Source organism: Megalobrama amblycephala, linkage group LG4 (assembly GCF_018812025.1).
Source record: "Megalobrama amblycephala isolate DHTTF-2021 linkage group LG4, ASM1881202v1, whole genome shotgun sequence".
Taxonomy (NCBI): Eukaryota; Metazoa; Chordata; class Actinopteri; order Cypriniformes; family Xenocyprididae; genus Megalobrama; species Megalobrama amblycephala.
In genome coordinates, this window is record NC_063047.1 from 20,812,524 (window position 1) to 20,839,191 (window position 26,668).

Genomic DNA, 26,668 nt, shown 5'->3' on the forward strand with positions numbered 1-26,668 from the left:
TCAATTGGATGTTGTGTTTTCAGGTGGTGTATCAAACCTGTTGTCGAAAAGTTCTTTGGCACCGTACCCCCTCGTGAGACTTTTGCAGAACAAACGTTACATATTGCAAGTTTGTTATCCTCATCTGAAACTTTAAAATACTTCCATACCGCTGACATGCTTAATCTTTGCAGACGCGTGCAAACAGCTCGACCGTGAGTGAAACCTGCTTGAGCACGGAGGGGAGGGGTGGGTGACGAGTGATAACAGCTTGACCGTGAGTGAAACCCAAGCGCTAGCGCACAGATGGGAGGGGCGCGGTTGACATTCATTTTCGGTTGACATTTTCGGCTGGATTTTTTATTTCGGCCTGAAACCGATAATGCCATTTTCGGCCGAAATTTTCAGCGACCGAAATTTCGGTGCACCCTTATTTATTTGTAACTTTATGTAATATTTATCTATCCTTGTTGTAATTGGTGTACAGTATTTGTTCTTTTTACAGTCTGTTCACTTGCCTTTAAAAATGTATTACTTAGACTATTAGTTTATGCTGTGATATCAGAGTAGTTTAAGTGGGCTAAGTAATACATGCAAAGTTAAGTTACCCCCATCCCCCAATTTTTTTTTGTACTCATTCGAAAAATTATCTGATCTGTGACGTCATAACCGTGATGTGATCCGAACCGTGAGTTTTGTGATCCGTTGAACCACAGATTAGTAAAGAAACAAACATCTTAAATGGGATTATAACAAGTTTGCAGTAATGCAAAAATGTTATTATTTAATTTTGTAAAAATATTTAAATTTGAAAATACTGTGCATTTGTTTGTTGTTGTTGCTAGTTTGAGTTGAGAAATACACATTTCAGCATTATCAGTAATCTGTGTGTGCATTTTCACTGAGAACCAAACAAGATGACTCATGATACTATTTGTTTATTATATTGCATATCGCAATCGCAATATTGACCTCAATAATCGCAATATGACATTTTCCCAAAATCGTGCAGCCCTAGTCTGTGGTTTAAACCGAACACAAAGCCATGAATCTCGGATGTATCTAAGTAAATAAATAAATAAGTAGCGATACAGTGTTTTTGAGAATCGATACAGTATTGCCGAACATAATATCGCGATATTCACGTGTATCAATATTTTCTTACACCCCTACCGCACACTGCAACAAGTCGGTTTGCATGGCCGTCGTCCCAGAAGGAAGCCTCTTCTGAAGCTGGCTCACAAGAAAGCCCGCAAACAGTTTGCTGAAGACAACCTGTCCAAGAGCATGAATTACTGGAACAATGTCCAGTAATTCAAAAGACCGATAACACTAAGATAAACTTGTTTGCTCAGATGGTGCCCAGCGTGTGTGGTGACGCCCTGGTGAGGAGTACCAAGAAACTTGTGTCTTGCCTACAGTCAAGCATGGTGGTGGTAGCATCATGGTCTGGGGCTGCATGAGTGCTGCTGGTACTGGGGAGCTGCGCTTCATTGAGGGAAACATGGATTCCAACATGTACTGTGACATTCTGAAGCAGAACATGATGCCCTTCCTTCAGAAACTGGGCTGAACGTCATGATAATGACCCCAAACACACCGCCAAGATGACAACTGCCTTGCTGAGGAAGCTGAAGGTGAAGTGGCCAAGTATTTCTCCAGACCTGAACCCTATTGAGCACCTGTTGGGCATCCTCAAGCAGAAGGTGGAGAAGCACCATGTGTCTAACATCCAGCAGCTCCGTTATTTCATTATGGAGGAGTGGAAGAGGATCCCAGCAACAACCTGTGCAGCTTTGGTGAATTCCGTGCCCAGGAGGATTTAGGCAGTGCTAGATAACAATGGTGCTTGCACAAAATATTGACACATTGGACATAGTTTTGACATGTTCACTTAGGGTGTACTCACTTTAGTTGCCAGTTATTTAGACAATAATGGCTGTATGTTGACTTATTTATAGAGGACAGTAAATCTGTACTGCTATACAAGCTGCACATTGTCTACTCTAAAGTATATCCAATTTTCATTTCTATAGTATTTTCCCTTGAGAATATATATAATAAAATGGTTGCTGAAATGTGAGGGGTACTCACTTTTGTGAGATACTGTACATTATGAACTTGTGAGTGAAAGGTATAATCTCTCTCAGTGGGATGAAAAATCTCTCTCAGTGGTATAATCTCTCTCAGTGGGATGATTGCGACGATGTATACATGTATTGCCTCAGAATTTGCTTCTGAATAGCGCTCGCTTCGTGGGCGTGGCTCCATTAGCGGATAATGAGCTGAATCACGGATTTCTGACATGGCTCTCTTTTCATACAGATTGCATAAACACAGAATGTTTGTTTTCGTTTTGACTTACACGATTTAAAACCTGACATTTCAACGTTTTTTCAGACATAAGTATAATTTTTTTGTGATTAGTATTCACTAAGTTACAGTTCATTTTCTGAGAACTATCAGATTGGACTTTCTTCAGAGGGAGACAAGAGATCACGCATCATGTTAGTTTTCTTTATTTTACAAAAAGCACAACATTTTGTTTTTACTCTGAGTGTACACAAATAAAAGAAGATATTCCACAGATTAAAATGGTGTATAACTCTTCATTGTATGTGCAACATTAACAGAGTATTTTGAGTCTCTTTCACACTGGTAAGAAAAAAACCGCGGTGGTATCGCCGGCGATACCCTCAGACCTCAGAGTGTTAATAAATACATTTAAGAAGTTTCTTGAATTAGACTGGGGAGCAACCCCTCTAGCTTTAACAGAAAAAATGGATTGATATACATTTTCTATCCACCTGCATTTCAACTTATCCTTAGAATCAGTTTTCAGGTGCAGAGAGCGATTTTAAGTGTGACTGTACCTTACTTCTTTTAACAGGGTGATTTAGACCTTTCACATTCCACAAAGCAATAGTTACTTGATGTTACAGTATTACTATTACTGCATCAGTAAGAACTCAATCAGTAAGAACTCAATGTATTGTTATCACCACACATTTTACTACTTTGAAGTATCTTAAACGGGCCCCTTCCCCACCCGCCCACCAACTTAAACAGCAACCCCGTCATCTAACCAACAACTAGTAGAACCTGCGGTGCGAGACGAAGTGAATTGAAAGTTAGCAATTTGGTATCAGAAGAACAGTAGTATATAATAGCAAGTGAATTATTATTCTAGAAAAAAAGCAAAAAACAAATATCTTATTTGTTGACCGTCAAACATTAAAATAACATAGCTCCACAGTAGAGAATTTCAGAAGAACATCTCAAAGCATGTGGAAAATATAAAAGGAAGGAACAGTTACAGAATGGGTTGTGGTTTATAAAACTTTAACGTATCATAACAAAATAACTCCACTCAATGAGTGATATATTGTTCGTACTTGGAACAGTCACTTCAGTTTTCTGCAAACTTAACAGCCGTGTCTGGATCCGTGAAATAATGTTCTTTGCCATTGTATGAGACCCTTAACTTTGCTGGGTACTGTAGACTGTACTTGACACCAGGTTTGTCTTTTAACAACTCCCTTGCTCGTTTGAAAAGCGTGTGGCGTTTCACAACTGCTGGAGGGTAATCTGGGAAGATGTTGATTCTTTGCCCCTTGAAAGTGACTTGCTGCATCTTGGCCGCCTTCTGCAGGATTTCTTCTATTTCATGGGTGTAGTGTAGCCAAATAACGAAAGTTCGTCATCTCCGGGACGATTTTGCAGTGTCCGATGTGCACGAGTGGCAGATTATCTAACGATAATGCCTCCATCAAAAGTTGTGCGATAAAGTACCTTGGTTTCATCCCAGACTCGGCCCCTTCCTTGATGTTTAGTATACAAATATTCTGTCTCCTATTACGTCCTTCAAGGTCCATGCATTTGTCCGTAAGCTGCTCGAACACCTGCTTTAAATGACCCATTTCTTGTTCAAGCTTGGCTACCGTATCTGAAGAGTTTGAAACGTTAGCTTTCAAGCCAGCCAGTTTTGAAGCATGCTCATCCACAGTGATTTTAACAGCTGAAATCGCAGAGCTGGCTAGCTGGAATGTGGTGAGCTCTCCTCTTATAGAGACAGCAAGTTGTTCAATCTTGGAGTCTATTATATCCCCGATATCAGATTTAATTGAGCGTATTTCAGAGCGCATTGATGAGATTGTGCTAAGAATCGCTACGTTGGCCATGTCCTGAGTATTTTCAGCTGGTGCATCCTCTGTAGCAGAGTTCGAGGCGAAGGCAGGCACGGATGCGGCCTGATCTGCTGGTTCATGCTTGGCTGACATGTTTAACTATGAATATACTAAATTGTCAATACGGACAAATCAATTATAAATCAAAACTTGGTTCCTTTCCTAGCAATAAGTGGATATTAAAGATCTTCTGACCGAATTCTACTGGATTTAGTGTGGAGCTATCGTAGAATGCGTGCAACCCACTCATGTTGAAACCAGAAGTCCGAATAAATCCTTTTTTAACATTAGATGAGGCAGACCGGAATTAACATTCTATGACAGAAAATGACCTTATCTTTTGCCATGAAAAAACAGATCTCAGTGGCTTTTGCATTCATCGCCAACTACTATTATTGTATATTAACATCATCTTGTGGTGTCTGCACCTCAACACATTTTTGGTCTTTGTAAATGATGCCAAACCTGCCATTTGAAGGATGGATTGTCTTCAACATCATCACTTGATGCTCGACTTGCTCGCTACTCTCGAGCCAGTAAAGCAGCGTCACAGCGATCAGCTTCAGCGACAGCACCCCTACATTTAAAATGTATATCGCAATTTGTTTAACCTCTCAACTGACTTGAATCATCACATATTTTCATAGATTTTTAAGCGACTTGTGGTCTATCATTACATCCCTATCAAACGCTTATCAAACTTTTGTTAGAATTTTTTAAAATTACATTGTGATAATTATTGTTATCGTTTTATCGCCCAGCCCTACCTGTATGACAAAAACAAAACATTTTGAAGAATGTACTGGTTATTTTTATGATTTTAATTAATTAATTAATTCATTTGGGGGACTGGAGATTTCAAATTTCAAAAAGTATGCTAAAATTTCATACAATATTCTTAAGTTATGTGCTACCTTTAAGGAATAGACCTTTTTTTTTCTTATTCAATGATAATCCTCCCTCCAGTTAGTTATTAACAAGTGTGACCAAGTCACTGAGTTGAACCTCTTGAATTGTATCAGTTTGATTCATAAACAAATGATTCAGAATTGTATTGCGAATCCGAGTTGAAATACAAAAGAAAAGAAAGACTGAAACATTACTTCTCTCATTAATGCGACAATGAGAGCTAGAGTGGATGTCAGTGAATCTTGACTTGTATTTTTATCTGTTCCTCATCAAATGCACCTAACTTTTTATATATTTATGATGCTTTTGTGTCTTTTTTAGCTTGAAGCTTTAAAGCCAAGATCTTCCTTTTTTTTTTGTAATTGTATGGTTTGTTTTATTCTATGCATTCTTTAAAATTTTTCCTTTTGTGTTACACAGAGGAAGGAAAGTCATAAAAGTTTCTAATGACATGAGGGTGAGTAAATAATGACATCACATTACTGTTTCCTCATCAGTGTGTATATCAAGGCAACTTCCAAATGATTCTGTGCATGATGATTTCTTGAAAAACAGCCTGATTGAAATGAACATGTGTATTTAAAGGTGAGTTGGGGAATGTACCCATCACAATTGCAAAGACCCACTTTGATCAGTGTGTGAACTGTGCCGCATGCCTCTTATTGCTATATCCAGATGGTCCTGGTGGGGGAACAAAAAGTTCCCCTTGCCATAGGATCTCTCAATAGGCCGTCTAGACCAGCCTGAGCCCAGACAGATACAGCCTCCCATCAAATTAGCGTTTGTCAGATTTATGGTAATGGTCCGCAACAGCCTTCCCGTCGGTGACATCAAGATTTACAGCTGCGTACCCCCCCCCCCCCCCTCCCCCACACACACACACCCCAGTCCTTTCTGGGGGTTTGTCACCTCCCCACACATTGGCCTTATGCAGACATAGGGGGCTACAGCCCAAAGACATGGCCCATTAAAAGAGAGCTTTCTGGTGAAGCTGAGCCACCCAAGGTAGGTCAGAACAATGGCTGCACAGGGTTTGATAATCCCCTGTGATGAGGCTGAAGTGTTTGTGGTGCAAGTGGAGCGCAGCTGGGGGGGGGGGTGGAGGGTGCTGTCGTGGGCCATGACAGTAGAGACTACCGCTCCATTGTCTAGGGGTTTCTCCTATTTTGGATAAAGGGCCACAGGGGCTAAGTTGAGGGCTTGAAGGGGAACTGAAGACGCCCATGTATGTAGGTTACTGGGGTTCTTTCATGTGGCCAGCCACAAGTAACCTGATATCAACAAGAGGATCACCTACTGAGAAATATTTTGCCTGTCCTCAGTCCAAATGTTTTCCAGGGCTGTTTTTAACCTCTGTCAGGAAGACTCGTGTTAGGAAATGGGTTGACGCTCTATATGGCATGTTTATTATAGAAATGGTAATAGTAAATGTTAGTTTTTTTATTGTCATTGTTTGGGGTGATTATGTAAAACATGCCATTTTAGTGTATTATGTTCTTGCTTTTCAAGTATGCATTTATTTATGAACATTATGCTTCTTACATCTAAACTGCATAATAAAAAGTACATTGAATTTGAGCAGACAAGTTTTGTCATAGTAGCATTGCAAATGGAAGGAATGATTTTATTGAGAGAAAATGGATCTGAACACTGTGGGCTCACAGTTATGCAGTTTCATGAAGCATTGTTTCAGTGTGTGATGGAAACTGTACATGCCTTGGCTTACCATTACGACAATGTTGAGAAAGCATTGCCACATCTTAACCTTTCATGTTGGTGAGGTATGCAATTCATAACATATCATTAATGAGGTAAAATATGGTCAGTTTGTGATGGATAACAGCAGGGCTTGTCAGAGCCAAGTACATTCAGTGGTAGCTAGGGGGAGTTGTAGCCCTACATAGTGAACATCAGCGAAGTGGTTCTTGAAGTGTGAAGAATCTTTAGTGGCACAAGTTGCAGGTATTAAAACATACATTATCAGGCTAAACATGTTGCAAAGTACTACAAAAGATAAGGTCAACAGAAATTATGAATTGTTATTACACTGTCAAATAAAAGTGCAAAAAATGTATCTTTTGTAAATGCAAAAGCTTGTCCCTGGGGCATTGCCATTAAAAGGAAAACTTTGTACACTATAATCTGTAATATGGGAAGCATTGTTCATTTTTATTTTAAGTAGCACACAAACTTGATACTCTTTGAGTTTCAAAAGTACTTGCCCTTCAGATTTACCCAACAGACACTGCAGTAACCAGTCTGTGGTTGGTATAGCGACAGCAAGGTATGGTGTGGACACAACAGTCTCGCTGGCAATTATTTTTCGCCTTCCTCCATATGTGGCACACCACTTTACTGGCACAAACTCCTACTCCACCATGGTCCATATAACCGCTCCCCCACCTCCGTCCCCACGCTTGCCAACCCTCCGTAAGCCACAAACATCAACATGAAGAGTAAAGAGATGAATGAAGGTACCCCCCCCCCCCCCCCCTCCCATCACCCCAGACGGCCACGGACTTTCACTATGAGCTGGAGTGTAGTCAGAGTCGTGTTATGACTGGTGTGTGTTACACTGCTGCTCCATCTGGACATCCATATAAAGCGCTGTCAATTCAAAGGTCACCTCTGAGCTCTGCAGACAAGTGTTGCTAGCGGGTGTCTGGGCAGGGAAGGGTCGCCGGCTGGGATGATAGTGAGGTCTGTTTGGGAATGCCAGGCTCAGACTGGTCTGCCTGGGTCTGTGTCTGCGTCTGGTGTCGCTCCCAACCGCCCCTCCCCCACTCACAAGCTCATTGGCCCTTACTGTAGTCTGTTTTTGACACAATAAAAACAAACCTGACTGACCCCAAAACGCCCTGAAAATGCATCAACGTTGTAATTACTGCAGTAAAAGCTGTGCATAACTGCAGATAATGTATATGTTTCAAAACTATTTGTGCACTGTTTGCAGTCCGAGAGACCCCAAGGTCCTTGTAATGACTGCTTTACATTCATACTTTGACTTTTTATGGTCTTATCAGAATTGGTTATATAAACACAATTTTAACCTGATAAATTCTCCATAAAATATTACATTACTTTTGAATGTGTTCCAGATATGAATCAGGAATAACTGCAATAAGCTCTACTTGCTAAGTTACTTGCTAAGTTTTTTCTAATTTCTGCCAGTTAATAAAAATAAATGTGAAGGGGGAAAAAAAATTAATTTTATTATTTGTGCTTACAAAGCACTGGGGTCTCTTTTATGGAACTCTGTTGCCAAGAAAAATAAAAAAGTGGCACTTGTGACAGTTTAAAAATAAGAACAAAACTGCAACTTAATTTTATTTAAATTATCATTTTCTTACTATTGTTTTTGAATGCATTAAAATGCATTGGTGACAAACATTCACAAATGAGATAAGTATTAAGAATTTTGAGATATAAAGTCACAATTGTGTGAAAGTCATTTCTGTGATAAAAGGTCACAATTAGGTGAAATATTCGAGTTGCAACTAGGTATGGGCATTTTTCAAAAATATTGTATTCGAATATTTGTGCTCATAAAAATTTAATATTCGAATATTCGTTTATTTAAATGATTTTCAACGAGAAAGACGTTATTTTTTTAATCAAGTTTTTGTCTCAATTTCTGAACAAGCTTATGATTAGGCAATATGCACAAGCTTAAAGTTTGCGACGACAACGTTCTGTGATCAAATACAATAAACTTGTTAACACGCTCCACAGCGCCACCCAGTGCATTTAGTTATAACTGTGAGTTTTGTGCTTGGGATTTATCATTGAGTCACTGCATTTACGGCCAGCAAAGCAACATAGTAAAATTTGAATAGTTTTTTATTTTTTGAATAATAATTATAGATTGAATATTCAACTATTCATGCACACCCCTAGTTGCAACTAAAACATAATTATGAGAGAGTCAAAATTTTGAGATGTAAAGTCACCATTACGAGAAATAATGTCACAATTATCTTTTAGTCTGAGGTGAAAACAAACTTTCATATTCTTGGACCCAGACAGTGAAGTCAGTCTTCAGACATAATGAGGGTTGTGCTATTGGTGTTGCTTTTTAGTTACCTTGTTATTTGATTTCATATTGCATTTAGCAAATTTTTCTCAATAAGGCAGCTTTTGGATGGCATTGTCAATGCATCCGAGTGAAATATGATGTCCTGACGTGAGTGTGGACCTGCGCTAATTTTACTGCAATATTTTCCACTCTGCAGTGCTATTTTTATCAGATGTTGTTCATTATGGACTTGTTTTGGCATGACCTAAAGCTGCTTGGCTCTTTGCTGTGATTGATTATAGCTTGGCATTTTTATATTTGTTGGTCATTGCTGGCACAATTTTCTGCTAATAATTTTCCAATGTGCCATTAAATCTAGAGCAGGTTACTTCCACACCCTAAAATTAATAGCAAGATGGAATACGCTGATCAGGCAAAGAGGGGTTAGCTTCAGCGTGCCATCTATTGAATGCGGGGAGATGATCTATGTCTTCACTTCCAGAGACACACCCTCCCGATCAGTGAAAGATGATTCTGATACATGTGGCTTTGGAAAGGAGATTCATGTTGGCTCAGGTTTGTGCTGAATTCAGTACCGCAGCCCAAATGACATTCTCCATTCACATTTCACTTCGAAAGATGCGAGATATTACAGCTGCTAATACTTACTGACATTCTCGTCATTAACAAAACTCACAATGATATGAAATGTGAACCTTGTGTGGTTTACATTTGTGCTGTAGTCCAAGTCGATAGTTTTATGTAAGGAAGATTAGGGATGCATTAATATAAAAAATTCTGTTTGATCATTATTTTCAAGTTATGGGCGATACTGACAAAAGCCTGATATTGAAATTCTGTATTATTTTGTCTAAATTAAAAATTTTAATAAAATCATTTTAATTGATACAAGTGAATTTAGGCATTACATTATAATGTACAGTATGAAAAATAGATGTTCATGTTGAGATCTGCTAAAGATTACATTTATTATTAAAATGTGAACTTCAAATGAATTTTGGATGACAGCAAAGGTAATCTTAATGTAAAAATGGGAAATTACCATGCACAATCCAATATAAGCTGATATTTATCCAATAAATTAAAAATGAATGACAAAAAGTTTTTAATATCGGACAATATAGTACTGATTTATTGTGTATCTTTAGACAAGACCAAAATGTATGTTATTTTCTTATAATCTTGCCCTTTGCTGCAGCTCTTAAATCAACATTGGTTATTAAATTAATATATTTTTAATGTTACTAATATCCAACATAATATCCAACATGATGTTGTATGAAAAAATCAATGTGAAGATTCTTTAAAAATAATTGTATTATATTTCATGGTCAAAATAGCTTTTACTGTTTTGTAATGATATGAGGGTGAGTAAATAACAGAATTGCCATTTTTAGCTGCTCAGGAATGCAACAATCCTTTGAGGTGCCAAAGTGTCACTGTCAAAGCCATGGCGATGGACGATGCTGAGGTGCAGGTGGGGAAAACAGGATGGTATCGCTGCCTGACGCTCCAATGGCAGATGTATTCTCTGTCTCCACAATCTCAGAGGGCAAACGAGTGAAATGTGAGCCCTGTCTGTCTGCGTGGTGCTTCCCTCGCTCTCGCCCCCTCGTTTATTGGCTCTAAAAATACAAAGCTGTCATTTAAAATAGAGCAGACAAGGCTGGCCATTGCATGTCCGGGGGGACAGACGGACCCTCAGACCCCCCTCCCCACCCAGCCAACAGTATCTCTATACAGTGTGTGTCTGTAAGGATTAAGCCTTTCGCCAATAACCCCGCCGAGCAATCACTGTTGTCATTGCCGAGTGCAAAGTGTGTTACTTTTCTCATGATGGAAGTCAGATGACTGTTTTTCTTTATGGGAGAGAGCAGACAGGGTCCCCTTCACTCAGCCGAGGGGTCCATTCAGGAGAAGTTGGCAGGCGGGGAGTTGTTTTTGCAGTGGCGTATTGTTCAGCGTTGCTTCCATAAGGGCTGAAGATTCAATATTGTGGCAATACTGAGTGGATTTGGCCCAGCTGTGTTCTCCTGTCTGCCGTACTGGAGGATTCTAGAGCTGTTGTATCTTTGTTTTGGTGCCAGGACCTGGATCTCTGCCAGGTCTTTTAATTACATCAGCCGTTTGATGTCTTGACATCTTTTTTTTTTTTTTTTTTTAAATAGAAAGCTGGGTGGGATAAGGGGGCCTGAGAGATTTTTTTTTTTTTTTTTTTTTGCGCACCTTTTAGCAAAACATTTCATCTGAAAATGCGCCGCAGCCGTGTCACAGCTGTTGTCAGGCAGGAATATTTATACCTTTTAACATCTTCATTTACATAAAAAGTAGTTAATCAGCTTTTACAACTGCCCCAACATCGGTGAGGTAACGTCTCGAAGCTCTCGAACAATTAAACCGTGTCCAATATGAATGACTGGAGCCAAAAGAATCAATCAAGAGTTAGCATTTCTCAAAATATAGAAATCTTTTTGGCAGCCTTAGTTTCAACCTGCCTTACTGGCATGAGAAAAATCCTGACCAAACAGTTGTTTTGAAATGCATCTTTTCGGACACCTGGGAAATCTTTTATTTTGCTTAACTGCGACAACATGGGGCACTGAAGTGTGTGGCCCTGTGCTCCTGTGGGCCATGGGGTCAAAGCTCCAGGACGTGCCTTCAGCAACTGATGTAAATTTATCATCCCATCTGAGCACTGTAAGTGAAGGTGGGGTGAATAGGGTAAATTCATCAGCCTCTTACAGAACCAGATGTCCATGTTGCTGTGTGACAAAGCAGAAGCATGTGCGGCCGACCGACTATGTAGGACGGCCTCTCTGTGGCAGTTCCTGTGAAGGACGGCCTGTGAAAGCAATTTAGACTTTTACTGATGGAAGAACACCAGAGCAAATGACACATTTGTTTGCCTACAAGCCTTTCCCTGTAAGGATTCAGGAAGAATTACATAATACATGAGTGAGCTGTAATGATAGAAGACTGGTCTCTGTGGCAGAATTTAGATGTTTTGGCCAACAACACTTTAGCTGTTACACAAAAGATATATATTTTCAGACATATTTTTAATTTATTCCAAAATATCCAAAATTGAAAGAAAAAAAAGTGCTCTAATAGATTTTTTTTTTTTAAGAAAGGACAATACCAATCTGATACCAGCTTTTTTTTAATCAATGTAGATGTAATAGTCACTCTTTTGAGTGTTAAACACAATCTACTAAATACAGACAACTACATTATAAAGAAAAACAACAAGTGAAACATATATCATCTATTCTAAACTAGGTTGGATATTTCAGCAGCAAAAGTTCCTCTAGAAAAATCATGAGTGCACAATAATTATTTTTATTATTATTATATTTAGTGTGGAACAAATAAAAGTGAATAAGTGTAGCACTGAATCTGGTAAAATGTTACACATTGCTCTTTTTTTTTGTAAAATACTTTCATGAAAAACAAGTAAATATATATTATACACAAATATATACTTTAAAAATAAAATACATTTCTTTTAGATGTATAGTGCAGCTTTTTAATGAGGCAGCAACATACGGTAGATAGGATAGAACAAGAAAGGTTATTAATAATCTTTCATTGCACAAAAGTATTATATAATGAAAGGCTCCAATACAGAGTGGCACAAAGTGCTTATGCGCATCCCCTGTGCAGAATGATCTGCTTGAAGCAACTGTGAGTCACAGCATGCATCACTTTGCAGTGAAAAGTTCAAAGTACAAAGGGAAAAGATATTGATGTGTAGTGTATTATATCTATGCAATAGTTTGAGCCTTTTCTTTTAACAGTTTTAAATATAAGTTATTGTGCGCATGAATAACAGTTCATATTGCTCTCTACTCCAGTGTCGCGATCTGACAGACACCCGGGAGAAAGTAACATGATTTAGAAACAGCAATAAACTCCAGCAAGTTAAAGCAAAACTATAGACCTTTATCTACAGATCAAGCATAATAATAGAAACATTAAATCATTTTGGAGAGCGTTTCATGGTGCTGACTGTCGTATTCGAACGTGACACGGTTTGAATGCTGAATGGAGAATGATGCAGCGGAGGGAAGAGTTTACGTGAACTTGAATTTAATGACTTAAATATTTGTCTGGGATACACTTGGAATATATTCACAAAAACTTTATGGTGCTTTGTAATGTTTTTGTGCCTTTTGTGGGGCTTAACAAGAACACAGAATAGTATACACACAATTTCAGATTTGGGTCCGTCTCATCTGATGGATACCCAATCCGGCAAAAAATGGCTAATATCGGATCGGCGCATCCCTAGTTTTTTTTTACCAAAATTTTCATGAATATAATTTTTTATTTTAAATACGCTTTCTATCTAAACATATTTATACAGTCCAAAATACGTTTTAAATGTATTTTAAGACGTATTTTCTTGTCCCTTTATGTACATTTTGCTATATTTTGGCATTTGGAGGTTTAAAAGAAATATATTTTCAAATTGGACAAATATATTTCCTTAATCCACTCTGTTTACACATATTAGCATATAGCATATATTTAAATATATTTTGGCCTGATATAATTTTGCCTTATGAGAAATCAAAATATTTACATTCATATCCCAAGTGAACATTCTTCTGAAGTGGTATTTGTCTATTTAGAAAGAAACTGCTCATCATAAAGAGACTACAACGGGCATGTTTCCATGTGGAATGAAATAATCCTAAGGTCAAGGGCAGAATCAAGTCCTGCCTGGCCTAGGCTAGTTCTGTCTTGCTAATAAAAGATATCTCTTTTTAGTTCTGTATACTGATCTCTCCACACCAGCTTTAACCGTCCCATTCACGGTTCACACTGAATTTGCCTCCTAATGCCTCCCAGCAGGCCTCCAGTCAGAGACAGTGATTCATAAAGTGACAGGTCTGTCTGCTTCCATGAGGACACAAGCTTTCAGAATCCTGCCTCTCACTCTTTTCCACACCCTCCCCCTTAAACAGACAGAGACTGCGTTAGTCTGTCTGGTTACAATCTATTTTACATGTTAGGGCAAGCAAATTCTACAATAAAGCCTGCCCTAATATCAAGCAATAGGAAAGGAGGTCTCAGCCACATTATTTCAGGAGTGTAAGTAAATTATCTAGTGTATTTAAATGCACGGTTTTACACCAATTATACTTAATAATCTCCATACAAGGTAAGGTAAACATCTTAAACATTATTCTTTTTTCAGGTAAAGGTCATAAATGGTTTAAGCAAAACCCAATTGGCTGTCTAAGGCTTTTGCCTATTTTACCCCATTTCTGCTCAGTATTTGCCATTCTAGTGTCTTAATATGTACATGCCTTTTTACAGAGGAAAAATCATTTTTTAAAAACAATTTTAATAATTTTATCTCAAGCATGTTCTTCACTGATACTTTAGTCTCCTTGGTAAACAAGTACACTTTTGAAAGGTGGAAAGTCAAAATAACTGGGACAGTCATAAATTTTGAAAAATGTGTTTTCACACACACACAGTGAGGAAAAAAAAAAAAAAAAAAAATATATATATATATATATATATATATATATATATATATATATATATATATATATATATATATATATATATATATCACTTTTTATTTTCATTAAAATATGAAGTATTTATGAAGTAAAACTATGATAATGTGCATTTTCATATTCAAAGATTGCAAATCTGGGTATGGTACAAGAGTAAAATGATAAAATCTGCATAAAAATAATTCTGTAAAAAAGCAGCAAAAATAAGTCAGAGTAAAACGTTTCCTAAAACTTTTTAGAAAGGTTACAAATGTTTAAATCGGTTACTTTCAATAAAAACCCTGGGACATAAAAATGGCCCAAGCTGAAGGAACCCCTATAAATGCAGTCACTGAGAAAGCAACAGCTGTGTGGTAAATTTCATGTCCCATTTTGTCAATAAAGTCATTTAATTGTGAGTTCTGGAGGTCTCCTCCAGATGTGTTGTTTTCAAATCACTGCATTAGTTTATCTTTCTCTGGTTCTTCATTAACATTTGTCAGATTGTGCTCCTCAGTTTATTTTCAGACTGTCTTTTTGGCAAACATACACTTAAACTTGTTAATTTCAGCCTTATCAGCATGCTAGTGAAAACTGCACCACTCATGGTCACTAACCATGTTTGTCTTTTTGTGTTTTTGTATTATTAGTGTCTTCAGAAATTGTGCTGTAAGGCCCCCCCTCCACCTAGACCAGAGTATGATGTAGTGTGCATTGGACTGAGTGGTGCCGGCAAGACCAGTCTGCTATCTCGCTTGTGCAATGAGATCAGTGATGGCACGATACCAACCACAGGTAATATAACATTTCTCTGCAACTTTGTACTGCAGCACTTTTTTTAAACCAACAAAACATGCTTTTCAATGGGTCAAAAATTAAACAAAAAATCACATATTTAGCAGTGAGACCTAAAAAAAACTAAACTAAGCATTTACAAGTAATACAAACCTCAGCTCCTGTTTCTAAAACAATTGTGACAAATCATTCCATAAAAATTTACTTTGCACACTATTTTTGAAGTGCATTTACCTAAACCTCCATACTTGTATTCAGTACATATATATCTTCAACACTATGCTTTTTCAGTGCTCCAGAATATCTGCAAAATCTCTTCATTGTCACCATGTGTGATTCAGCCTCTTTGACCACTGAAATATGTTTAATGTTATCGCTGCAGGTTACCTCAGAGCCTCCCTTTGAACACTATGCAACTTTACCAAAGAAAGAGCACATTGCGGAGGAGCTCTTTGTGCGTATGTGTGTCTGTTTTTGAGAACATCTGGGTTTTGTCACACAGACTTTATTCCTTGTGAAAAGAGTGTTGATTTCATTAAAGCTCTTGGCGACAGGTTGGTGTATTCATGAATATCTTCACCTCTTGAGATGGACGACATCACTTCCGTTATTACCAACAGCACAAATGGTTCTTTTCAAAAGAGAAGACACAACTGTGTCAGGCTTTCTTCGGCACGTCTTAACAATCGGAGTGTGATGTATACAGTGCGCTAGACAGTACACAAACCCAGAATGTGCATCCAATGATGATTGCCCTTTGTCTTTGGAGCGAACACCTGTCTCTATCTGTCTAATGAATAAGTAATTACAATAGCGAAGTGTTATTTGGCAGCTCTCATGGAAATATGGTTATGGTTAGATTAAGTTGTCAGAGCCACTAGTCTCCACCAGCAGACCTTGATGGAGCTTCTCACCTGTTCATAGTGTATTTACTCACCTGTTGAGTATTTGATGAAACTTGCCTTACGAACATTAACTTTAAATGAATGTGAGCTTCGGAGTTTCAGTTTCACATGTTTTTAGTTGCGTTAATCAGTAACCAGAGGTGCAGCCATTTGTTAAAGGGTTAGTTCACCCAAAAATGAAAATTATGTCATTAATGACTCACCCTCATGAGGATGCACCCCCTTTAAGAAGCATTTTTATTATTATTATCATTATTATTATTATTATCATCAATGTTGATAGAAACATTTTTTTATTGTCGATGTTGAAAACAGTTTTTGATGCTTAACGTGTGTAACTTGTGGAAATAATGATACCATTTAAACGTGTGGTAAGATTAAAGGATTAGTTTACTTCAGAATAAAAAATTTCCTGATAATTTATTCACCCCCATGTCATCCAAGATGTCTTTCTTTCTTCAGGCGAAAAGAAATGAAGGTTTTTGAGGGAAAACATTCAGGATTTTTCTCCATATAGTGGACTTCAATGGCTATCAATGGTCATTGTCTATATATATATATATATATATATATATATTTATATATTACACGATTGGTCATTTTCTAAATGTCATAGAAAAAATATTTTAGAAGAAATAAAAAAAAAAAAAAGAAATAATATTTTATATATATATATATATATATATATATATATATATATATATATATATATATATATATATATATATATTTTTTTTTTTTTTTACTACAAATGCTCGTCTTGCACTAGCTCTGCAATGCCCCACACATTACGTAATCACATTGGAAAGGTCACGCGTGATGTAGGTGGAATTTTACTTCTCAAGTGAACTAGGCCTAATCCTTTAAAATACTTTTTTAATTAATACTTTTATTCATCATGGATGCATTAAATTGATCAAAAGTGACAGTAAAGACAATGTTAGAAAATATTTCTATTTAATATATGCTTTTATAAATGTAATAAATAAATGTAATAAATGCTGTTCATTGAACTTTGCATTCATCAAAGAATCCTGAAAAAAGTATCGCCATTTTCACAAAAAGATTCTCAACATTGATAATAATAATGATACTTTTTTTTTGAGCACCAAATCGGCATAAATGATTTAAATGATTTAAGGATCATGTGTCACTGAAGACTGAAATAAGGATGCTGAAAATTCAGCTTTGCCATAAATTACATTTTAAAATTAAAGCTGCAAGCAGTGATGAAAGGGCCCTCGCATCCGTGCCACCACCACCCGGTGGCTTTAGAAAATCAGAGCATGGTGGCAAAATGCATTTAGGTATAGAAATATAGGAGGACTACATCAGTCATTTGTATTTGCCGCACTTCCTGCTACAAGCTGGTGGCGCTACGACTAACTAAATTTTGGTGTGTATATGTCTTCAGGCCATGGCACTTATCAAACATGAAATTTGAGACAGATTGGACATTGTATGCTTGAGTAACAACAACTTTCTGTTTCATGACGATAATAGCATGCTTTAGCACTCAGCTAAATGTTGCTAGCATGTTTTATAATGATTCTAGCATGTTGCATATTTTAGTTTGTTGCTAGTAGTACATCAGTGTTAAACACGTCACTTCCTGTTTGCCAGTGGGTGGTGCTATTACTATAACTGAATATTGTCATGTAGATGTGTTCAGGGCAGGGCTCTTCTCAAACATGTGAAATTTGGGGCAGATTGGACATTCTATGCCTGAGTTACAACAACTTCCTGTTTCGTGGCATTAATCATGTACATTAGCAAGTGTTGCATGATTGTTTATAGCATGTTTGGTACTTAATGGCATATTTAAATGTGTTTCAGGGAGTGAATTACAGTGTAAAGCATGCCTGTTGCCAATAGGTGACACTATGACTGTAACTGAATATTGCCATGTAGGTGTCTTCAGGCCAGAACTGTAATGAATCATGTGAAGTATGGGACATGTCAGACATTGTACCTGTTTTCCTGTTTCAAAACTTCGAGTTTTGTCAGGCCACCACAGACACGCCCTTCAGCGAAAACTCTAGATCTTCGCAATTTAACGTCACCGAGACCTTTAGATTAGACTGACAAAATATGATGTTTATCTGATAAAATCATACAACGTTACAACGTTTGGAAATGGCAAAAACTGCAAAAAATTTGCAGAGTAAAGTCAAAATATCTCACTTCCTTTTGGGTTTTCAGATTTTGCTCCCAGGGACTTTTTTTGTTCGTATTGAGCTGTTACATGTGTCTACCGAATTCCAAACTCGTATGTGAAACATAGCATGAAGGGCGCTTAATTGAAATTTTGTAGGTGGCACTATCGAGCCATTTTACCACACCTAATTCTGAAACTCATATCAGAGATAAATTTTCACCGTGTTTGCAAAGTTTCATGAGATTCCAAGCATGTTTAGGCCCTCAAATGTGATTCATTTCGGAGAAGAAAAAAAATAGACGGAGCAATTACAATAGGGTCCTCACACCATCAGTGCTTAATAGTCAATAGTAAAATTTTTTATCATGATTAATCGCATCTGTATCGGTAAATCAAGCATACACCATTTATCATGTTGAACATGTTCATTCTGTCATCATTTGCTATATCCAGCAAAGTAAACCTTCAGATTGAAGGGTAATTCTCACAAAAAATGTTTTTTCTGCAAACTTTTTTTTAAGGTAAATTTAGGTGTCTTTTCAAAAAAGGACACTTGGAGACTCCAAAAGAACATCAAATAACCAAATGATATAAGGATTCAATATAAATCATACATTTCCACACACCAAAGTACACATGAAAAAAAAACATTAAAGAAAAAATCTTTTCAGAATTCAGAGTATAGTATATGTACAATGGTTGAATTTTAGACAAGTGAAGATGCCAAAAATGGAGATTCCAAAAAACTCTAAACCAACCCCCTTGACCTGACTGCATATGCCTACTATAGTACACAGATTCATTCAGAATTACTAAACACAGCATCATACACATGATAGATAAAAACATGATACTAAATGCAAGTCTCGAAATTGCGACCATTTTGATCGCATATGCTCCCAAAATTTAGTCTGTGCAACCTCAATGTATTTGGGAGCATTTGTGCAAGTACAAATAATTCTTGTGGTGCGACCTGTTTTCTAAAGAGACACTGGTCAACCGGCCATAAATCGGAATGGGCCAGTTTTTGCTCCAAACACACAATCGGCAATTGGTTTTTAGTTTTATTTTGACCGATCTTTGTTCCGGACTTGCACAAAAACTGCATTGCAGTCATTTCCCAAAATGTCATTTTTGTGAAAATTTTACAAAGTCTGTAAACAGGCCAGAATTGGAAAGTGCTGAAGACTAATGCAAAGAAAAGAACACAGACGTGCCAGCAGAGAAAATACTGGTACCAGTCACAGCAAGCTCACTGTTCATGATGCATGCAATACAAGAAGTAAAATATAAATACTGAATTAGGTTTATATGAATGTATCTCTGAAGGGAACTGATTGTCTTCAGAAAAGTTTAGATGGCATTTTCTCCATATAAAACAGTTTGTATACAGCAGTACCCAAAGGAATGCTATATCGCTGTTGCTCCATAAATGCCACCCACACTCCTGTTGGAGAGTAAATTTGTATTTCATTCAGTCTGTCTGCTGTTTTTGTGCAGGTGTGTCTTATATAGCATAATTTCACAAATTTAAAGTCAGACCATTCTGTTTTTACTTTAAATCCTATAAGTAAATCTAATTTAAATAAAATAAAATGCTCATGCTACATGTGTGTAGCATCTTTGTTGGGATCATAATTAAAATGCAGTGGTGCCTCTAATTTCAAATAGCTACAGATATTTTTGTTTAAGACCAGTTTTGCCTGTTATAGAGCAAATAAACAACAAATAAGTTTGCTTTAAAAAAACGGCAACTGGTATCAGAATTTGCCCATTTGGCTGCAAAACAAAACAAAACAAACAAATCTGAATCGGCCATGAAAAATCATGATCGGTGCATCACGTCTGTACCCTGTTTGCAATTCTCATCCATCAAAACTTTACTTGCAAGAAGCTAGTTTGCTTTATTCAGCTGAGAAACATAGTTTGCATATCATCTGTCCATACAGCTGTGTTCCGCTCAGTCTGTATTTCACAAAGCACGATGTGTGAGGGCTTGCGCTCTTCAGAAACAATCACAGAATATGACAGAGAGCTTGTTTTAAAGTTGCCCTATTAAGCTATTTTAAAGGTTCCTAATTTTGTTTTGGAGGTCTCCTACAAAAGGTTTACATGCACCAAAGGTCAGGAAACACTTTCATTTCCTCATAATATACATTGCACATCACATTTTTCAAAGATTCTCAAACGACTCTTCTGAAGATTCAGTCTCCAAATCCCTCCTTTCCGAGAGCCTACTCTGCTCTGATTGGCCAGATGATCCAGTCTGTTGAATGGTTTACCGCTTACAGTGTGTGTCTGAAATGAAACGCCCATTACCATAACTTACATTCAGCTCCAAAGGCTTCCTCAGTCCTCAGCGATTGTACACACTTTCAAGACAGTAACGATGGACCAATGAAACACTGGAAGAACTAGTTATTTATCCCGAACCTCCTATGTAACATTAAAGTTTGTAAAAAAAAATCTTGCTCCATCCTTTATGTTAGTAGTGGGTCCACAGCTGATTAGCAGAAGTATTTCACAGTAATAAGGTGAGTTAGCCGGATAACTACACAGTATAAAACACACAAAAAAATGTATTTTGAATAACCGGTAGAAAATATGATTGTATATATCAGGGATGGGCAACTGTATACGGCCCGCCATGTCTTTAACACTCTGGAGTCTGAGGTATCGCCGGCGATACCACCTCGGTTTTTTTCTTACAAGTGTGAAAGAGACTCAAAATACTCTGTCAATGTTGCACATATAATTAAAGGTCCCGTTCTTCATGATCCCATGTTTCAAACTTTAGTTAGTGTGTAATGTTGTTGTTAGAGTATAAATAAAATCTGTAAATTTTAAAGCTCAAAGTTCAATGCCAAGTGAGATATTTTATTTAACAGAAGTCGCCTACATCGAACGGCCAGTTTGGACTACATCCCTCTACTTCATTCTTTAATGACGTCACTAAAACAGTTTTTTGACTAACCTCCGCCCACAGGAATACACAAGAGTTGCGTTTGTAGAGTGTGTTTGTCGCCATGTCGTCGAAACGCTGTTATTTTCATCCCGCAGTCCAATCACCGGGTCTGATTCCGGCTCAAATTGATAGGGTAAAATTAAAGACATGTTTACAATAATACTGAGCGCATGCATCTCCACGTTATGGTAAGAGGCGTGACCTTTCCGGGCAAGGTTCGCTAAGCTCCTGTCGAATCACAACACAGGAACCGCTGGCACAATCAGAACTCGTTACGTATTTCTGAAGGAGGGACTTCATAGAACAAGGAAGTCATCAGCCCGTTTTTATGACAGTGGAAACAGCGGTATACAGATAAGTAAATTATGTGAAAAATACTGTGTTTTTTTACACGCGAAACATGAACACATGTTATATTGCACACTATAAACACAATCAAAGCTTCAAAAAACCACGAAAAATGGGACCTTTAAGAGTTCTACACCATTTTAATCTGTGGAATATCTTCTTTTATTTGTGTACACTCAGAGTAAAAACAAAATGTTGTGCTTTTTGTAAAATAAAGAAAACAAACATGATGCGTGATCTCTTGTCTCCCTCTGAATGAAGTCCAATCTGATAGTTCTCAAAAAATGAACTGTAACTTAGTGAATACTAATTACAAAAAAAATAGACTTATGTCTAAAGAAACGTTGAAATGTCAGGTTTTAAGTCAAATCGAAAACAAAAATTCTCTGTTTATGTAATCTGTATGAAAAGAGACACGTCAGACGCACGTGATTCAGCTCATTATCTGCTAATGTGGCCACACCCACGTAGCGAGCGCTATTCAGACACAAATTCTGAGGCAATACATGTATACATCGTCTCAATCGTGTATATATTATCTTCAAAAGTGTTTATCTGTATGTTAACGTGATCTCTGGAAGCCTGTTAGTTCCTGGAATGTCACATGATATGCCTCTTCTTTTACTGAGATACTTGTGGACTAAAGGTGCACAGAGTGCCCTCCGGCTGCAGTTATGAATTGAAAACACATTATCCAGCGTTCATAGTGGTATCAATAAATATTGAATAAATATTATACCTCTCTATAGAAAATTGATATAAACCATATGAGAATAAGAGTCAAAATGTGAAGCTTGAGTCTTAGATCTTTTTTATGATGTATAGTTTGTCAACTGCACATTAACATTTAGGCTATATAATGTAACAAATATATTAGCCTATATGAAATGCCATAGAGGTAGGAATGTTCAGACACTTTGCATCACAGAAATACATTATATTTTAAAGTATATTAAAATAGAAAACCATTATTTGGTTAGAGACTTAAGACTTCTTTTAAAAAAATGCGTCCAATCTTTTGACTGGTACTGTAATTTAACATAGGCCTATACAAAATTTTCTTCACATCATGTGCAATAATATGTGCATGTATGAGGTCACAAAAATCATGTTTTTTTTTTTTTTTGTTCCGTGTGGACATTAATCCTGTTATCAGCATGATCACAGAGGGTTTTTTCACAGCCTACCTGACTGAAAGAGCTCATTAATATGCAGGTCATTACAGGTCCTTATGCGGATCTTTTGTCTTCTCAGGTGTGAATTACAGCATTATTCATGATGATTCACGCCTTCACGTATACTGTTTCTTGACAAAAAGTGTCTTAGAATATTTAAATCTCGGTTGTTTTATATGAACGAGTAGGCAGGATAATTTTAATATAATTTTGAAGCAAAAACTCTAGTCTACAACCTCCAATACCCAGAAGTCTTGTGAACACAGATTTAATTTAATTTTTTGGCCTTATTTCAGTGACTTAATTTTTTTGTTTTTTCAATAACCACGCATAAACGTTATTCCTTCAAAAACACAAACATGTACATATATGTTCCTCACATATTATTGTATCCTAGTTTGTGCTGAATACAGTGTAATGACACTTTTGTCATTAATATGTTTATGAACAGCTGAAAAAAGCACAAATGTCAGGGCATGTCAAAACTTCTCCAGGGCCCCAAAAATCCTCAGACCCCAGAAGGTTAAATATGGCCTGCTGGACATTTGAAAAGCAAGTAAAGATTGCGTTCAGATTATAATGTTAATACTTAATCAATCCAGGAGATGTCACTATTTCAAGCTGATCCCCGTATTAATAACAGCGTAGGATGTGCACGCTAATGTGAAAGTTTACTAAAATAAGCAAAAATAAATAAAAAATCATGTTTTCACCATCCAATCAGGTTAAAGTTCAAGGGTCACCCATATGTTTGATTTGTTTGGAAGCGAAATCTGTAATGAAAGATTTTATTGTAAATTGCCATTACACCACTACACCGCTCACAAAATCCGCTTTCCACCGTGGGGCCGAACGGAATGGTAAGGAACGGTTCCAGTTGTATTTCCACTTCAGCCTGGTATGGCACGGCACGATTACAAACTGTTACTAGTGGCTTGTTTCCACTGAGCGGTTCGATTCAGTACAGCACGGTACACAATTTTTGCCGTTTTCATTGTCAAAAGTTGTGAATGGTACCCTAATTCCGAACCGTACCGTACCACTTTTTGGAACCCATTCGTTGGGGTACCAGGCACAATAGTACCATACCAAATAATGGAGCTACACTCAGAACATTGATTGATTGACAGAGAATCATCACTTGCGTGTGCTACAAGGGGAACGACAAGAGGCGCCACACACAAATGTGATCCAGGCAACGCGTGCATTGATTATCTTCACTTCATGTAGGCCAGGGGTGCCCACACTTTTTTGCTTGATGATCTACTTTTAAAATGATCAACTAAATGAGATCTACCAACCAACCCCAAAAAAACAAAAAAAAAACAGCTTAATTTCAAATGCTTGTTGCTACTGCTGCATGAATCTCTACGTGGAATGAAGGAAAATAAAAATAATTGTTCATTGATATTCAATTTTAACAATTTTCAATTTTAACACTAAACTCAAAATACTTACAGCACAACAGATTACATTAGCCAGGGCATTTACCTTATTCTGATGACTTGCACTGAATACAGTCAGACAGTTTTACATAATCTTTGTTGACAAAACACAGCTGCCAATGTCTAAACTGGTGTCAATCAACACGATGGTCGGCTGTTCAAACTGATTCATTAATTAGCTATATGGAGGAGGATGCTTTTCCCGACTTCCTTAATTATCTCTGTATTATACACTAACAAGCTCTATGTGCGAAAATGCAGAACATGAAAGAGATCGTGGATTTGTTCATGAAAATCATCTGCTCAATACGTGCACACTCACTTCAGAGATGGCTGTTTGTTTCGTGCGTATTTGGAGGAAGCCGACTTCGCGCTCTGTTCTCCGGCTAGTTGTCATGACAACTTAATAAACAGAAATCTTGCCTGGTAAAAATTTATTAGTCAAATGCAAGTCAGACAGAAACTAAAAGGATAAGAAATGGCATTGTTATATTTATTTTTATTAAAATTTAACAATAGCATTTATTATAATTGTGTGCAATCTACCAGCATTGTCTCTGCAATCGACTGGTAGATCGCGATCGACCTATTGGGCACCCCTGATGTAGGCTATATAACAAAACAAAATATAAAACACAACCCTGCCTCTTTTCATTTTCATTTTAAAAATATGAAACCTATTAATGTGTGGTTCAGGCAATAAGGAAAAAATATGAGAAGCTATACAATAATAAAGACAAGCAAACAATTCAGTCAAATGTACAGCACACCAAGTACAACGGTAAAGTTAAATAAATATATAAAGTTATGAAACTTCACTTTGCCCTCAGCCAAAACCATTTGCCCAGGAACAAATTAGAAATTCATGAGACCAAAGATTGCCCGTTATACACAAGATGAATGATATCTCGTTTTTAACCACTACAGAGACATCAGAGTCAGCGGCAAATGTCAGAAGGACTAGCCGAGGTACAGCTGCTCTTGGCTGGGTACATTAGTACTGAGCGCCTGGTGATCGCCTGGACACAACTCCGACAACGTCAGATCAATTTTTCAAATAGACGCTATCTTTATAAATAAACCACAGATTTGAGCTTTAAACAACTACATTCTCGCCTAAAAAAACTTTTAAAACTACATTTCATGACACAATAAAGTAGTTTTTAAATTACACAAGTTTTCTCCTCCCCTTCTCCACTATTGATGCTTGCTGGTAGGTGCTGCTGCATGGACGTCTGAACTTTGCGTACTTGGTATTCTGAAACGCCGAATGTTGGTGTGCAGCAAGCAAAGCTTGTCTTCTTGTGACAGACAGCCTCAAGCCGAATAGCAAGAACAAGATCTGCTGTATGTCCTCCATTGTTGTTTACTGTGTCGTTTTCGTGCGAGAATGACGTTGATCACTACTTTCCGGCTACACCACGCCTATCAAGTAAAGGGTACTGTTGGTGGTGGAAACACAAGCCTGATCAGGGTGTACCGTTCTGAATCTTACCGAACTATACTGAACCGAACCGAACCGTACCTCTCAGTGGAAACGAGGCATAAGGCAACAACTGAAGAGCTCCGTTATCAGCCCCACAGTGGAAAACTAAACCATATCCATGCCGGCTGGATTGGCACGGAATGGAACAGTAAAGCAAAGAGAACGGTTTGACTCGAAGGTGGAAAAGCAGCTAACGAGAAGTATGAAAGTACACGTGACGCAGAGTTGCACTTGTCTTAGATTTCAAAGGTAAAATATAGTCAACAAAACCATTTTTGTTGACAGAAATGTATGAACTTAATTATGTTCTTATACATTTATTTAAAAATAGTATTTTTCATGGTAATATTATGGTAATGCCATATGGAACAACTATTTTTTAAATAAGCACTTTTTAACAAGGCTGAGTTGAAATGTTCTCTAGGCTTGTATCAAAAATAGGACATCTGTACATTTGTTTGTTGCAAATATACAGATAATGCAATTGAGATGTTTACATTTGCTTGTTGGGGTAATATCAACTGAAAAAAAAAACATTTGTATTAGCAAAATTGCACAAGTTTAACAGTTAATAAAATCTTAAAAAAAACAAACAAACAAAAAAAACATTAATTGTACATTGATTTCCCTTATTAAAAAGTAAATTGAGTAAGACGGTGTAAGAGGTGCGTGTGCGGATTAGTAATCTGGCCCCCTGGTATTAAGCAGAAAAAATGTTGGCCCTCGTCACTATCAAAGTTGCCCATCCCTGATATATATGATTCAGA

General features: G+C 37.2%; 1 protein-coding gene across 6 annotated transcripts in view; it reads left to right on the forward strand.

The window, feature by feature from the left end:
* The window catches only part of arl15a (ADP-ribosylation factor-like 15a), a 212,349-nt gene that overhangs the window by 87,035 nt on the left and 98,646 nt on the right, over nt 1–26,668 (forward strand). For 5 of the 6 annotated variants that reach the window (XM_048188211.1, XM_048188209.1, XM_048188210.1 and 2 more), the window contains exon 2: nt 15,275–15,419. In XM_048188211.1, coding sequence (XP_048044168.1) covers nt 15,275–15,419 — 145 coding nt within the window. Of the gene's footprint in view, nt 1–5,495; nt 5,533–15,274; nt 15,420–26,668 lie in introns of all 6 variants that reach the window. The other variant, XM_048188208.1, reaches the window with a different exon arrangement.